This window comes from Callionymus lyra, chromosome 2 (assembly GCF_982586985.1).
Source record: "Callionymus lyra chromosome 2, fCalLyr1.hap1.1, whole genome shotgun sequence".
In the NCBI taxonomy this organism is placed as follows: domain Eukaryota; kingdom Metazoa; phylum Chordata; class Actinopteri; order Syngnathiformes; family Callionymidae; genus Callionymus; species Callionymus lyra.
The window spans coordinates 5715518-5731490 of record NC_141819.1 but is presented as its reverse complement, the minus strand read 5'-3'; the positions used below and the strand labels follow the sequence as shown (position 1 = coordinate 5731490).

Here is a 15973-nt window from a genome sequence, read left to right as displayed (position 1 = left end):
CCAAGAGTTACAGACGAGCAGTCTGGAGGTATTTGGATGTTTTCAAGTGTCTTTTTGGACGAAGATGAAGACGAAGACAACTGAGCTCCAGTTGCTACATTAACATTCATTTTTGTCTATAACTCTAAAAAGAACACATTACTCTCAAAATAATCCCAACCCTTAGTCGACATGAGGGCGAGTAGAACATGAGTTTGAATTTTGCGTTTATTATTACTTCAGACGTGTGAAAAGACAACAAAAGACTTAAAACATCACATGATTCCAGAACTGTTGTAATAGTTTTATTTGACCTACTATTACATGATTGAGTAAATAATGTTGAATACATTCAACTGTTACTTTAACACACTTTCATTTGCAGTTAATGAAGGAAGAAAAACTCTCTAAACTGGATCAAGATTGTCTCACGATACATTTGTCAAAGTGTAGATTCACTTGTCGATTATAACAATAATGATCAGTTTATAAAATATAATATAGTGTGATTTTGAGAATATTGTGCAAATAACTGTATGTTTTGAAGCTGTTTGACTAGAGGATTGAATCTGTTGATCTTTTTTAATTCATGTTTCTCTCGCTCTGTTCCTCTGATGACATCATTTCTAGGCGACAGATGAGATGAAGTCAATCTGTCACGTTAGTGTTTAGCTACTGTTGAGAAGTACAGTTTGAAAAAATAACCATTCAACCACTTACTTTCAGAGTAAAAGAGGTTTAACTAGAGAAAGATCATAAAAGTCACAAACAAACGTGAAACAAATCCAGCAGGTATATTAGGAAACATTTTACTTATAACATATTTTCTTGTGTTTCTTCTGAGAGTCACTCTGATAGTCTCACTTCCTCTCCACCTCCAGTCGCAGCTTTTCAAATCTGTCAGGATGATCCAGATAATCCTGATCCTCCATCAAGTTCCTGTTGTCGTTGGACAGTTGGAGGCGCTGCTGTGTGTGAGTCCAGTGAGAGTGAAGACTGAGAGAAGAAGAGACATGAGGTGATGATGGTGGAAGAACGTTGTCTTGACGATCATATACTGATCCAAACTGAGACGAGTCAATGTTCTGTCAACATTCTTCTGAGAACTTGAGAGAAGAACCATGTGACTGAAACATCCCAGAATCATCTTGAATGTCAGATTTGAAGATGAAGTCAGCAGCTAAACTAGCATGTAGCTAACATGAGTCTAGTCTAGTTGTGATGAAGATGTTCAAGTGAACACATGATTCAATATGAAGTGATTCATGTGTGAAATGATGTTTAAAGTGACTCAACATTGTGAGTTGATGATCAAACTCACGTCTGATTTCAAATATTTGACAGAAATATTTCTTTGTTCTCCACTGACAGTCAAACTGAAACAATGTTGATGTTGAAGCTCCTGAAGAGTTTTGAGCTGAAGGACTTGAAGATTTGGAATCAGAGCTTCACTTGATACTGTAACTGTGAGTCTTTAACATCTGCACGTTTGTTCTGGAATCTTCTTCATCAAGTCCATGTCCACAAAGACCTTCAACTGCTGTGTCAGCAGATGAGCTTTGATGTTGAAGTCAATCAATGGAATCAAACTTACCATTCATGGATGAAGGTCAAACCAATGTGGTCTACAGCCTGGAGGAAGAAAGAGTCAGAAGATCAGATTCATTTGATTCAGATGTTTCATGAATATTGTTTCATTCTCAGTGGACGACTCAGTCATGACTGTTGATGACAACAAAGATGGATCTATAAACAGGCTGCTCAGTCTCAACTGTCTCCTTCATGCTTCCACTGGTGTCCAGCAGGAGAACATGGAGGAACTCAGAGTTTGGATTCATGTGGTCAGTTCAGATGAAGAGTCTGAGCATCAAATGTTCAGTCTGAAGATCTTTGGAGTTCAGTCAGTGAGTTCTGCTGCTCTGTTCATACCTGAGAGTCTCCAGTCTCCAGTCTGGACTCTTCAGTCCAGCAGACAGCAGCTCCAGTCCTGGTCCTCCTGGATGATTCTTCCTCAGGTCCAGTTCTCTCAGGTGGGATGGGTTCAATGTCAGAGCTGAGGCCAGAGAAGAACAACCTCCTGCTGAGATCTGACACTCTGACAGACTGAAATGAAGGAGAAACACTTTTAGAAACTTATCAGAACCAAGAGAAGATGATGTTCTGACCTGAGAGTCTCCAGGTGACAGTGTGGACTCTTCAGTCCAGCAGACAGCAGCTCCACTCCTGGATCCTGCAGCTTGTAGTTGCCACTCAGGTCCAGTAGAGTCAGACTAGAGGACGGAGAGCTGAGGACTGAGGACAGAAGTGAACAACTTCTCTCTGACAGGAAACAGAAGCTCAGCCTGTGAAAGAGACGAGTTTCATCAACAAGTGACTTTTTCAATTTTCTATTTGACAAGAAGTGAAAGAGTTTATTTATTTATTTATAATTTATGATAAAAACAATATGTTTTAATTGAGTAAAGGTTTTTTTCACACGTATAGTTTAATATTTTTATCAACAAGTATCCTTTTAAATTCATTATAAAGTGTTTAAAATCCAATATAAATTTTAACCCTGGAGTTTTGAAGAGGTAAAAAAATATTTATATTTTAATGTTGTACTTTTGAAGAGGTAAAAAATATTTATATTTCAATGTTGTAGTTTTTTTGTACCTCTTCAAAACTATAACATTAAAAAATTGTTGCCCAAATGTGTAAAATGTTGTTTTTTGAAGGCTTGAAAAAGTTGTGAAATATAAATATTTTGTACCTCTTCTTAATGTTGGAGTTTTGAAGAGGTAAACAAAATAGAAATAAAAGAATATTTAAATGTTGTATTTTAATTTTATCTCTTCAAAACTGTCATGTTTTGGTGATTTCCTGTTTTATTTTGTAGTCGGTTTCCTGTTTTGGTTCGTGTTTTATTTTGTGTCTTGACAGACGCTGGCAGGTGCGCGGCTGGGGGTGATTGAATGGCGGGTTCTTCCCACAGAAAAGGGGCGTCGCGGACCTGAAGAACTCGCCAGAGAATTGAGTTTCCAGACTAGGTTGGCATTCGTAGATTCTCTTTGCTCGTGTTACCTATGTACTTTTCCCTGAAGACCCCTGACGTTGTCAGCGCCTTGTTTTGCTCACGTGAGTCTTTTTCCTCTTTTGTTTTAGTTCCGGATCTGAGATCCCGATCTCCAGCCGCGTCCTGCCTTCGTCCCGAGTTCCTGATTTGTTTTTTTGTTTCGGTCCTTTCCGACCGTTTGGAATATTAAAAGACTTTTGTTCGAACATTTGCTCTGAGGATATTTGTCCACTTCCGCTTCTGGGTCTCCTGCCGAGTTCCACCCGTGACAAAAACTACATCATTAAAATATATATATATATATATATATTATATATATATATTTTACCTCTTTAAATCAACAACATTAAAATATAAGTATTTTTTATCTCTTCAAAACACAGACATTATAAAAATGCTGGTATGGAATTATAAATTAAAAAAATCTAGATTCAATATTTTAAACAAGTATCCTTTTAAATTTATTTTTTAAACGTGTTTAAAATCCAATATATAATAATATATATTATATATATATATTAAACTCTGTGTAAAAAATGTTTACATTATTAAATGAAAACAAAACCAACCTTTCAATATTTAAATTATTGAATTAAATTTTTCAGAAAATAATTCTATGGTTAAAAAAATAAAACAATCAATAAAATTAAATGTTAAATTCAATCCTTCAATTCTCTGATGACACTGATCTACTTGCATAAGAAACAAAGCAAATGTTTTTCAATATTCAGTTCATGAGCTGAAAATAGATTCAACTGCTCCAACAGGAAGTGACATTTATCAACACGTCATATTCAAAGTAGGAAATCGACACTTTTCTCTCTTAATGTTTGACCTTGAAAATGTTGAAAACCATGATCAACTTGATGAGACTGATTGTTGCAACAGTCACATGTCAGGAGAATGATCACAGATACCATCAGCACAATGGATTCAACAAGAAATGGAGACACATGTGTTCAGTGTGAAGTGAAGTAGTTGTAGATGAGCCTCACAAATCATTGGAGAAAGACATTTCTTACCAACATGTTAGTTTTCACACCCGTATATAACCTGAGCACAAATATTGATATTTTCTTACAACACACTTGGTTGTCACGTCAATACTTCATCTCTCCTGTCCTGTTTGTGGGGGGCTAATCCTCTAAATGAGGGTGAAGAAGTCGTAACCAGCGGCTGATGAAGATGACGAGTTAACAATAGTGTCAGTACACGATGAGGGCAGCATACACTGTACAAAAACAAACAACTCACCACACATGGATTTCCTAAATGTTACAAAATAAAATGTTCATATCTGGATCTACTACCTGAAAGAATCAATAATCAAACAGAAATATCTTCTTCACATTTGAAGTTAATCTTACAGCAAATGACATCAACTTTCATTGATCTCTTTACATCCACCACACAAGATGACTTTAACCACGTCTTTAAAATGATCATCAATATATGATTTGACTGTTAACTGATGCTTTTACAAAACTATACTTTTATATGTGAGTGTCAGTGGAATTGATTTATTTATGATTGTATTATTTATCTTTATTTTATAATGATTTTATTCACACAGTTGCAACATTAAATTCAAGTAAAAACAGTCGTTTATTGTAAACAATTGACTTTGAAATGACTTGTTAATGTGGTTCAGTTCGTCAAAGTCACGACTCTGAGTGTTTTCTCTGTCACAAGACAAAAGTATTTATGATTCCTTTAATAATACTGACGTGTACAAAATACTTTTTTTGTTTATGTTTTAAGTCTCCGTTGATGGTTGTTTTGACTCTGTTGGTTTGGACTGTTGCTGAATGAATTGGAGTCTCAGTAAAAGACATGACAAACAAAACTTATTGGCTTCAATGAACATTTATGAACATATTTAGCTTCAAAAGAATCTTAAAGTAAGTAAAGTAGTTTTGTTTCATTAAAGAAACTTCATGATAAATTGAAGAAAAATGTAAGAATGATGCGATTAGTCGACTTAATGGTTGAATATTTGGTGAGCAGTCGACTGTTAAAATAGTCGTAGACCTCATGAACAACAGATGAACCATAAGAGAAGAACAGAGACAACAACAGTGGAAAAAACAAACAATGAAAACAAATCAAAGACAAACCTCAAGATTCCACTCTAAAGTGTTTTGTCTTCTACGAGACAGATGACGCGAGAACACTGGATAAAGAATATGAAGGACTGTTGTTTTGATTATTATTCATTTTCATTTAAAGTTGACGCTTGTTTGTTTATCATTACAATGATTTATTAAGATGATATTTTTATAAACTACGTAACATCTTTACCTGCTACACAAACATACAAATGTATCTATGAGCTGCTTCACTGAAGAACAAAGTGATGACAGACTTTGACTCGTGTTTCCACCTCTGACTTTACATTTGAGCTTTGATGATGTAGAAAAGATGATGTTCTGACCTGAGAGTCTCCAGGTGACAGTGTGGACTCTTCAGTCCAGCAGACAGCAGCTCCACTCCTGGATCCTGCAGCTTGTTGTCACTCAGGTCCAGTAGAGTCAGACTAGAGGACGGAGAGCTGAGGACTGAGGACAGAAGTGAACAACTTCTCTCTGACAGTCCACAACTGATCAGGCTGTGAAAGAGACGAGTTTCATCAACAAGTGACTTTTTCAATTCTTTATTTAAAAACAATCAACTATTTACTTTCATAAGATCATGGTCACATGTTTGTTTGAATATTTATCAGGTTGGTATAAATGAGGGTGAAATGTTGAACATGACGACAGAAACACAAACATGAAGAAGGAGTAACAACAATGTTGAGGTTGTGGTTTGTTGTTAAATATTTACTTTAGAAAAACAGACTTTCCTACAAACTAGTGAGACATCATTGATTTATGCTGAATTGTTGGAACATGAACAAGTATTTCAGTGAATGTTTTCATGTGATCAACTTGATCTTGATTAATCAAATTAAATGAAATAAAGTGTTTTTCAACATTCAGTTCATGAGCTGAAAATAAATAATACTTCAACAGGAAGTGACATTTATCAACACATCGTCTGCGAACAAGGAAATCTGGCTCAGTTGCTTCATCAACCAGGAAACAAGAGCTGAGACGACACTCGTCTAGTTTCTCTCCAGATATTAGAAACATGACATTTATTTCTATCTTCATTTCTCCTGAGAGACAAGAAACCAGATGAACTGTGGACCAGACATGAAGAGAGAAGATGATGTTCTGACCTGAGAGTCTCCAGGTGACAGTGTGGACTCTTCAGTCCAGCAGACAGCAGCTCCACTCCTGGATCCTGCAGGTTGTTTCTACTCAGGTCCAGTAGAGTCAGACTAGAGGACGGAGAGCTGAGGACTGAGGACAGAAGTGAACAACTTCTCTCTGACAGTCCACAGAAGCTCAGCCTGTGAAAGAGACGAGTTTCATCAACAAGTGCTCAGGACCAGAGGAGAGAAATCCTTCCAGACTGTTGCTCCTAAGCTTTGAAACGATCTTCCTCTCTCTTTGCTCAAGATGATCTACTGACTCCTTTAAGAAACATCTTAAGACGTTTCTATTTGTTCTGGCCTTTCCTTGATTTTCTGGAACTCCTGTGTTGTTCTCAGTATTATCTTGATCTTTAAAGTATAAACTTTTTTGAGTATTGTTTTGATTGTTTAAGCGCTTTGTGACCCTGGTCTGGAAAAGCGCTATATAAATAAGTATTACTTACTTATTAATTTTCTATTTGACAAGAATTGAAAGAATTTATTTATAGTTTAATATTGTTATTTTAGTAATAAATAAAATGAAAAAAAAAATCAAGATTCAATATTTTTAACAAGTGTTTTTTTTCATTTAATATACAAATTTGAAAGTGTTTAAAATCCAATATATAATATATATTCAAATTATTTAATGAAATGATTGAGAAAATATTTCTATGGTTAAAAAAATAGAACATTTTAATAAAATTAAATGTTAAATTCAATCCTTCAATTCTCTGATGACACTGATCTACTTGCATAAGAAACAAAGCAAATGTTTTTCAATATTCAGTTCATGAGCTGAAAATAGATTCAACTGCTCCAACAGGAAGTGACATTTATCAACACGTCATATTCAAAGTAGGAAATCTACACTTTTCTCTCTTAATGTTTGTCCTTGAAAATGTTGAAAACCATGATCAACTTGATGAGACTGATTGTTGCAACAGTCACATGTCAGGAGAATGATCACAGAAACCATCAGCACAATGGATTCAACAAGAAATGGAGACACATGTGTTCAGTGTGAAGTGAAGTAGTTGTAGATGAGCCTCACAAATCATTGGAGAAAGACATTTCTTACCAACATGTTAGTTTTCACACCCGTATATAACCTGAGCACAAATATTGATATTTTCTTACAACACACTTGGTTGTCACGTCAATACTTCATCTCTCCTGTCCTGTTTGTGGGGGCGCTAATCCTCTAAATGAGGGTGAAGAAGTCGTAACCAGCGGCTGATGAAGATGACGAGTTAACAATAGTGTCAGTACACGATGAGGGCAGCCTACACTGTACAAAAACAAACAACTCACCACACATGGATTTCCTAAATGTTACAAAATAAAATGTTCATATCTGGATCTACTACCTGAAAGAATCAATAATCAAACAGAAATATCTTCTTCACATTTGAAGTTAATCTTACAGCAAATGACATCAACTTTCATTGATCTCTTTACATCCACCACACATGATGACTTTAACCACGTCTTTAAAATGATCATCAATATATGATTTGACTGTTAACTGATGCTTTTACAAAACTATACTTTTATATGTGAGTGTCAGTGAAATTAAGTTATTTATGATTGTATTATTTATCTTTATTTTATAATGATTTTATTCACACAGTTGCAACATTAAATTCAAGTAAAAACAGTCGTTTATTGTAAACAATTGACTTTGAAATGACTTGTTAATGTGGTTCAGTTCGTCAAAGTCACCACTCTGAGTGTTTTCTCTGTCACAAGACAAAAGTATTTATGATTCCTTTAATAATACTGACGTGTACAAAATACTTTTTTTTGTTTATGTTTTAAGTCTCCGTTGATGGTTGTTTTGACTCTGTTGGTTTGGACTGTTGCTGAATGAATTGGAGTCTCAGTAAAAGACATGACAAACAAAACTTATTGGCTTCAATGAACATTTATGAACATATTTAGCTTCAAAAGAATCTTAAAGTAAGTAAAGTAGTTTTGTTTCATTAAAGAAACTTCATGATAAATTGAAGAAAAATGTAAGAATGATACGATTAGTCGACTTAATGGTTGAATATTTGGTGAGCAGTCGACTGTTAAAATAGTCGTAGACCTCATGAACAACAGATGAACCATAAGAGAAGAACAGAGACAACAACGGTGGAAAAAACAAACAATGAAAACAAATCAAAGACAAACCTCAAGATTCCACTCTAAAGTGTTTTGTCTTCTACGAGACAGATGACGCGAGAACACTGGATAAAGAATATGAAGGACTGTTGTTTTGATTATTATTCATTTTCATTTAAAGTTGACGCTTGTTTGTTTATCATTACAATGATTTATTAAGATGATATTTTTATAAACTACGTAACATCTTTACCTGCTACACAAACATACAAATGTATCTATGAGCTGCTTCACTGAAGAACAAAGTGATGACAGACTTTGACTCGTGTTTCCACCTCTGACTTTACATTTGAGCTTTGATGATGTAGAAAAGATGATGTTCTGACCTGAGAGTCTCCAGGTGACAGTGTGGACTCTTCAGTCCAGCAGACAGCAGCTCCACTCCTGGATCCTGCAGGTCAAGGTTGATACTCAGGTCCAGTAGAGTCAGACTAGAGGACGGAGAGCTGAGGACTGAGGACAGAAGTGAACAACTTCTCTCTGACAGTCCACAGAAGCTCAGGCTGTGAAAGAGACGAGTTTCATCAACAAGTGACTTTTTCAATTCTTTATTTAAAAACAATCAACTATTTACTTTCATAAGATCATGGTCACATGTTTGTTTGAATATTTATCAGGTTGGTATAAATGAGGGTGAAATGTTGAACATGACGACAGAAACACAAACATGAAGAAGGAGTAACAACAATGTTGAGGTTGTGGTTTGTTGTTAAATATTTACTTTAGAAAAACAGACTTTCCTACAAACTAGTGAGACATCATTGATTTATGCTGAATTGTTGGAACATGAACAAGTATTTCAGTGAATGTTTTCATGTGATCAACTTGATCTTGATTAATCAAATTAAATAAAATAAAGTGTTTTTCAACATTCAGTTCATGAGCTGAAAATAAATAATACTTCAACAGGAAGTGACATTTATCAACACATCGTCTGCGAACAAGGAAATCTGGCTCAGTTGCTTCATCAACCAGGAAACAAGAGCTGAGACGACACTCGTCTAGTTTCTCTCCAGATATTAGAAACATGACATTTATTTCTATCTTCATTTCTCCTGAGAGACAAGAAACCAGATGAACTGTGGACCAGACATGAAGAGAGAAGATGATGTTCTGACCTGAGAGTCTCCAGGTGACAGTGTGGACTCTTCAGTCCAGCAGACAGCAGCTCCACTCCTGGATCCTGCAGGTCGTTGTTACTCAGGTCCAGTAGAGTCAGACTAGAGGACGGAGAGCTGAGGACTGAGGACAGAAGTGAACAACTTCTCTCTGACAGTCGACAGAAGCTCAGGCTGTGAAAGAGACGAATTTCATCAACAAGTGAGTTTTTCAATTTTCTATTTGACAAGAATTGAAAGAGTTTATTTATTTATTTATAATTAAATGATTTTTATATTAAAGGTTTTATTAATTTAATTGAATAATACAAACAACATGTTTTAATTGAGTAAAGGTTTTTTCCACACATAGTTTAATATTGTTATCAACAAGTATCCTTTTAAATTCATTATAAAAATGTGAAAGTGTTTAAAATCCAATATTAATTTTAACCCTGGAGTTTTGAAGAGGTAAAAATTATTTGTATTTTAATGTTGTAGTTTTTTTGTACCTCTTCAAAACTATAACATTAAAGAATTGTTGCCCAAATGTGTAAAATGTTGTTTTTTGAAGGCTCGAAAAAGTTGTAAAATATAAATATTATTATTAAATATAAAACTACAACATTAAAATATATATATATACTGTATATATATATTTTTTTTACCTCTTTAAATCTACAACGTTAAAAATATAATTTTTTTTTACCTCTTCAAAACACAGACATTATAAAAATGCTGGTATGGAATCATAAATTAAAAAAATCGAGATTCAATATTTTTAACAAGTATCCTTTTAAAACGTGTTTAAAATCCAATATATAATATATATATATATTAAACTCTATGTCTAAAAAATGTTTCCATTATTCAATTTAAAAAAACCAACCTTTCAATATTCAAATTATTTAATAAAATGATTCAGAAAATATTTCTATGGTTAAAAAAATAGAACATTTTAATAAAATTAAATGTTAAATTCAATCCTTCAATTCTCTGATGACACTGATCTACTTGCATAAGAAACAAAGCAAATGTTTTTCAATATTCAGTTCATGAGCTGAAAATAGATTCAACTGCTCCAACAGGAAGTGACATTTATACTGACGTGTACAAAATACTTATTAAGTGAACAAAGATCTGCTGTTTTTTTGTTTATGTTTTAAGTCTCCGTTGATGGTTGTTTTGACTCTGTTGGTTTGGACTGTTGCTGAATGAATTGGAGTCTCAGTAAAAGACATGACAAACAAAACTTATTGGCTTCAATGAACATTTATGAACATATTTAGCTTCAAAAGAAGCTTAAAGTAAGTAAAGTAGTTTTGTTTCATTAAAGAAACTTCATGATAAATTGAAGAAAAATGTAAGAATGATGCGATTAGTCGACTTAATGGTTGAATATTTGGTGAGCAGTCGACTGTTAAAATAGTCGTAGACCTCATGAACAACAGATGAACCATAAGAGAAGAACAGAGACAACAACGGTGGAAAAAACAAACAATGAAAACGAATCAAAGACAAACCTCAAGATTCCACTCTAAAGTGTTTTGTCTTCTACGAGACAGATGACGCGAGAACACTGGATAAAGAATATGAAGGACTGTTGTTTTGATTATTATTCATTTTCATTTAAAGTTGACGCTTGTTTGTTTATCATTACAATGATTTATTAAGATGATATTTTTATAAACTACGTAACATCTTTACCTGCTACACAAACATACAAATGTATCTATGAGCTGCTTCACTGAAGAACAAAGTGATGACAGACTTTGACTCGTGTTTCCACCTCTGACTTTACATTTGAGCTTTGATGATGTAGAAAAGATGATGTTCTGACCTGAGAGTCTCCAGGTGACAGTGTGGACTCTTCAGTCCAGCAGACAGCAGCTCCACTCCTGGATCCTGCAGGTTGTTGTCACTCAGGTCCAGTAGAGTCAGACTAGAGGACGGAGAGCTGAGGACTGAGGACAGAAGTGAACAACTTCTCTCTGACAGTCGACAACTGTTCAGGCTGTGAAAGAGACGAGTTTCATCAACAAGTGACTTTTTCAATTCTTTATTTAAAAACAATCAACTATTTACTTTCATAAGATCATGGTCACATGTTTGTTTGAATATTTATCAGGTTGGTATAAATGAGGGTGAAATGTTGAACATGACGACAGAAACACAAACATGAAGAAGGAGTAACAACAATGTTGAGGTTGTGGTTTGTTGTTAAATATTTACTTTAGAAAAACAGACTTTCCTACAAACTAGTGAGACATCATTGATTTATGCTGAATTGTTGGAACATGAACAAGTATTTCAGTGAATGTTTTCATGTGATCAACTTGATCTTGATTAATCAAATTAAATTAAATAAAGTGTTTTTCAACATTCAGTTCATGAGCTGAAAATAAATAATACTTCAACAGGAAGTGACATTTATCAACACATCGTCTGCGAACAAGGAAATCTGGCTCAGTTGCTTCATCAACCAGGAAACAAGAGCTGAGACGACACTCGTCTAGTTTCTCTCCAGATATTAGAAACATGACATTTATTTCTATCTTCATTTCTCCTGAGAGACAAGAAACCAGATGAACTGTGGACCAGACATGAAGAGAGAAGATGATGTTCTGACCTGAGAGTCTCCAGGTGACAGTGTGGACTCTTCAGTCCAGCAGACAGCAGCTCCACTCCTGGATCCTGCAGGTTGAAGTTTTTACTCAGGTCCAGTAGAGTCAGACTAGAGGACGGAGAGCTGAGGACTGAGGACAGAAGTGAACAACTTCTCTCTGACAGTCCACACCAGCTCAGCCTGTGAAAGAGACGAGTTTCATCAACAAGTGACTTTTTCAATTTTCTATTTGACAAGAATTGAAAGAGTTTATTTATAGTTTAATATTGTTATTTTAGTAATAAATAAAATGAAAAAAAAAAATCAAGATTCAATATTTTTAACAAGTGGCTTTTTTAACTTAATATACAAATGTGAAAGTGTTTAAAATCCAATATATAATATATATTCAAGATTTTTAATAAAATGATTCAGAAAATATTTCTATGGTTAAAAAAATAGAACATTTTAATAAAATTAAATGTTAAATTCAATCCTTCAATTCTCTGATGACACTGATCTACTTGCATAAGAAACAAAGCAAATGTTTTTCAATATTCAGTTCATGAGCAGAAAATAGATTCAACTGCTCCAACAGGAAGTGACATTTATGAACATATTTAAAAAGAATCTTAAAGTAATACCTAACATGAATATTCTAAATTAAATACATGCAGTCGGACAAAGAGGACTATGAAGACGAACCCCTTTGATTTTATTATTTATTTTTATAGAACACATTTCCTGAGAAAAAGACAAGATTTGACCTTTTGTATGAAACAGTAAAGTTAAATAAAGCTGCATTTTTATTGATGTAACCTTCGTGGTTTTGTTTCATTCAAGAAACTTCATGTGAATTTAAGATGAAGATTTTGTATAAATCAGGCTCAGAGCTGCTGTGAAGGTCACACATGCTAACTTAAGTTTATTTACTATAAATAAATGTTGCGTACACATTCATTTGTGTATACGCAGTATAATTAATGAGGCCACATGTTTTAAATATGTCGTTTTGATTATTATTCCTTTTCATTTAAAGTTGACGCTTGTTTGTTTATCATTACAATGATTTATTAAGATGATATTTTTATAAACTACGTAACATCTTTACTTTTCAATTCTCTATTTGACAAGACTGAACTAGTTACATCATAAAATCACATATTGTATGAATATTTGAGGAAGGTTTGTCTAAATTAGGATCAGTTTGTTAAACACGATGACAAACACAACAATCATCAAAGAGTAAATCAAACATTCATGTTTAGTTCATATCATCAGAAATGTTTGAACAACTTACAGAACTTTGTTTGCAGCTTGAACCACCGGCAGAAGCCTCTCAAGAGCCTCGTCTGAAGCATATCTTGAGTATTTCTTCAGGTCAAACTCGTCCAGATGTTCCTCTGAGGACAGTAAGATGAAGGCCAGGGCCGACCACTGAGAAGAAGACATTCGATCAGAGAGACGTCCTGATCTCAGCTGCTGTTGGACCTCCTCCACCAGAGAAGTGTCCTTCACTTCATTCAGACAGTGGAACAGGTTGATGATTCTCTCTGGAGACACATCCTCACTTATCTTCTCCTTGATGAGCTCTGCTGTGTTGTGATTGGTCCAGGAGCTACTTCCTGTCTGTGTCAACAAACCTGGAAGGAGACTCTGGCTGGTCTGCAGAGAAAGACCCAGAAGGAAGCGCAGGAACAAGTCCAGATGTCCATTTGGACTTTTTAGAGTTTCATCTACTGCTGTCTGGTAGAACCTTTCTGTTTGACTTTTGTTTTTCAACAATCTTGAAAGTTTGGATGTTGGTTTTGATTCCATCAGGTTGACTCCAGAGTTGATGAAGGTCTGGTGGACGTGAAGAGCAGCCAGAAACTCCTGAACACTCAGGTGGATGAAGCAGAACACCTTGTCCTGGTACAGTCCTCTCTCCTCTCTGAAGATCTGAGTGAACACTCCTGAGTAAACTGAAGCTGCTGAGATGTCGATGTCACACTCTGTGAGGTCTGACTTATAGAAGATCAAGTTTCCTCTCTGCAGATGCTCAAAAGCCAGTTTTCCCAGAGACTCCATCATCTTCTTGCTCTCAGGATCCCAAACCGTGTCAGTCCCAGATCCTCCGTCAAACTTCAGCTTCTTGACTTTGATCTGAACCACCAGGAAGTAGATGAACATCTCAGTCAGGGTGTTGGGCAGCTGTCCTGTCTCTGTGCTCTTCAACATGTCCAGAACTGTGGCAGTGATCCAGCAGAAGACCGGGATGTGACACATGATGTAGATGCTTCGTGACCTCCTGATGTGAGACATGATGCTGCTGGTCTGCTCCTCATCTCTGAACCTCTTCCTGAAGTACTCCTCCTTCTGGAGGTCATTGAACCCTCTGACCTCTGTCACCATGTCCACACACTCAGGAGGGATCTGATTGGCTGCTGCAGGTCGTGTGGTGATCCAGAGACGAGCTGAGGGAAGAAGATCCCCCCTGATGAGGTTTGTCAGCAGGACGTCTACTGAGGTGGACTCTGTAGCTTCTATCAGGCGCCGACTGTTGAGGAAGTCCAGAGGGAGTCGACACTCGTCCAGACCATCAAAGATGAACAGAACCTGGAGTCCTTCAAAGCTGCTGAGTCTGCATTCTCTGGTTTCAGGAAAGAAAAGATGAACAAGTTCCATCAAACTCAACTTCTTCTCTTTCAGCAGGTTCAGCTCTCTGAAGGTGAAAGGAAAGATGAGCTGGAAGTTCTGGTGGGCTTTGTCTTCAGCCCAGTCCAGAGTGACCTTCTGTGTCAGGAGGGTCTTCCCAATGCCAGCCACGCCCTTCGTCAGCAGTGTTCTGATTGGTCGTTCAGGTGAGGCTTTAAAGAGGTCTTCTTGTCTGATGGTGGTTTCTGGTCTGGTCTGGTTCCTGGTGGCTGCTTCGATCTGTCGGACCTCGTGCTCCTGGTTGACCTGGTCTGTGCCCCCCTCAGTGATGTAGAGCTCAGTGAAGATCTCATTCAGAGGAGCAGAGTTTCCTGCTTTAGTGACCCCCTCAGACACACTGTGGAACTTCTTCTGCAGGCTCTTCTTCAGTCGTCCTCCACACTCTGCTTCAAGACTTCCTGAATGAAGACATAAGTCACACAAGTCAGAAGATTGTACAAGATGAAATTGGAGTAAAATCTTCAAATCTGATGCAAGAGTTCTTCATCTTCATCATGTTTGTTCACATGTTCTTACTGCTCCACAGACGCTCGGCCAGATCCTCCTCCTCCATTTCCTTCAGGAGATGAACTGTGATCTTCAGGAATTCTTCTCTGATGCTTCTCCACTTCTCATCTTCCTCCTCAGTCTGTGGAGTCTCTGGACTCACAAACCTCCAGACTCTCTTCAGCTCCTTCTGCATATAGTTGTAGAAGTTTCTCTCCAGTGACTGGAACAGAATCACAGAGAAGAAAGTCAGAGTGATAGTGGATCATCTCAAGAACCACAAAGACCAGAAGCTTTAACTTGGATTCAGCTGAAGGATGATGAACAGAAGGAACCTCTAGGATGAGGACCTCCTCTAGTTTATGAACATACCAGCCGTTTGATTTCCAGTTGTGAGGGATGTTGCTGACCAATGAGAAGCTCTGAGTTCTGATGGTCCACTCTGAGAAGAAGAGATGAAATCAGACTGTAAATAAACTCTTGTCGTGTTGAAGGTTCTGATCAAAAGTAAACTAGAAGGTTCCTTTTAAAATTCAAACATACATCTCCATTAGAACTTAAATCTTACATATAATTTTGATAAAAATGATTCTTCTTGGTCTTATTCTTCAAAGTCTCACAACAGTCCAGAATATTCTGGTTCC

At 36.1% G+C, this 15973-nt stretch overlaps 2 protein-coding genes across 5 annotated transcripts in view; both read right to left on the bottom strand.

The window, feature by feature from the left end:
• LOC148085156 (NLR family CARD domain-containing protein 3-like) overlaps positions 1-15543 on the bottom strand; it is a 157212-nt gene extending 141669 nt beyond the window's left edge. For all 4 annotated transcript variants that reach the window (XM_087783294.1, XM_087783291.1, XM_087783292.1 and 1 more), the window contains exon 1: positions 15360-15543. In XM_087783294.1, coding sequence (XP_087639420.1) covers positions 15360-15525 — 166 coding nt within the window. In that variant the 5' untranslated portion in view covers positions 15526-15543. The remainder of the gene's footprint in view (positions 1-15359) is intronic.
• On the bottom strand, positions 1605-15235 carry LOC148085157 (NLR family CARD domain-containing protein 3-like). The gene is made up of 3 exons (XM_087785523.1): positions 13447-15235; positions 8771-8947; positions 1605-1611 (listed from the first exon to the last, which is right to left on the bottom strand). Exons 1-3 carry the CDS (start codon positions 14811-14813, stop codon positions 1605-1607), a joined length of 1551 nt encoding a protein of 516 aa, XP_087641649.1. The 5' UTR covers positions 14814-15235.
• Positions 15544-15973: the final 430 nt, after the last annotated feature.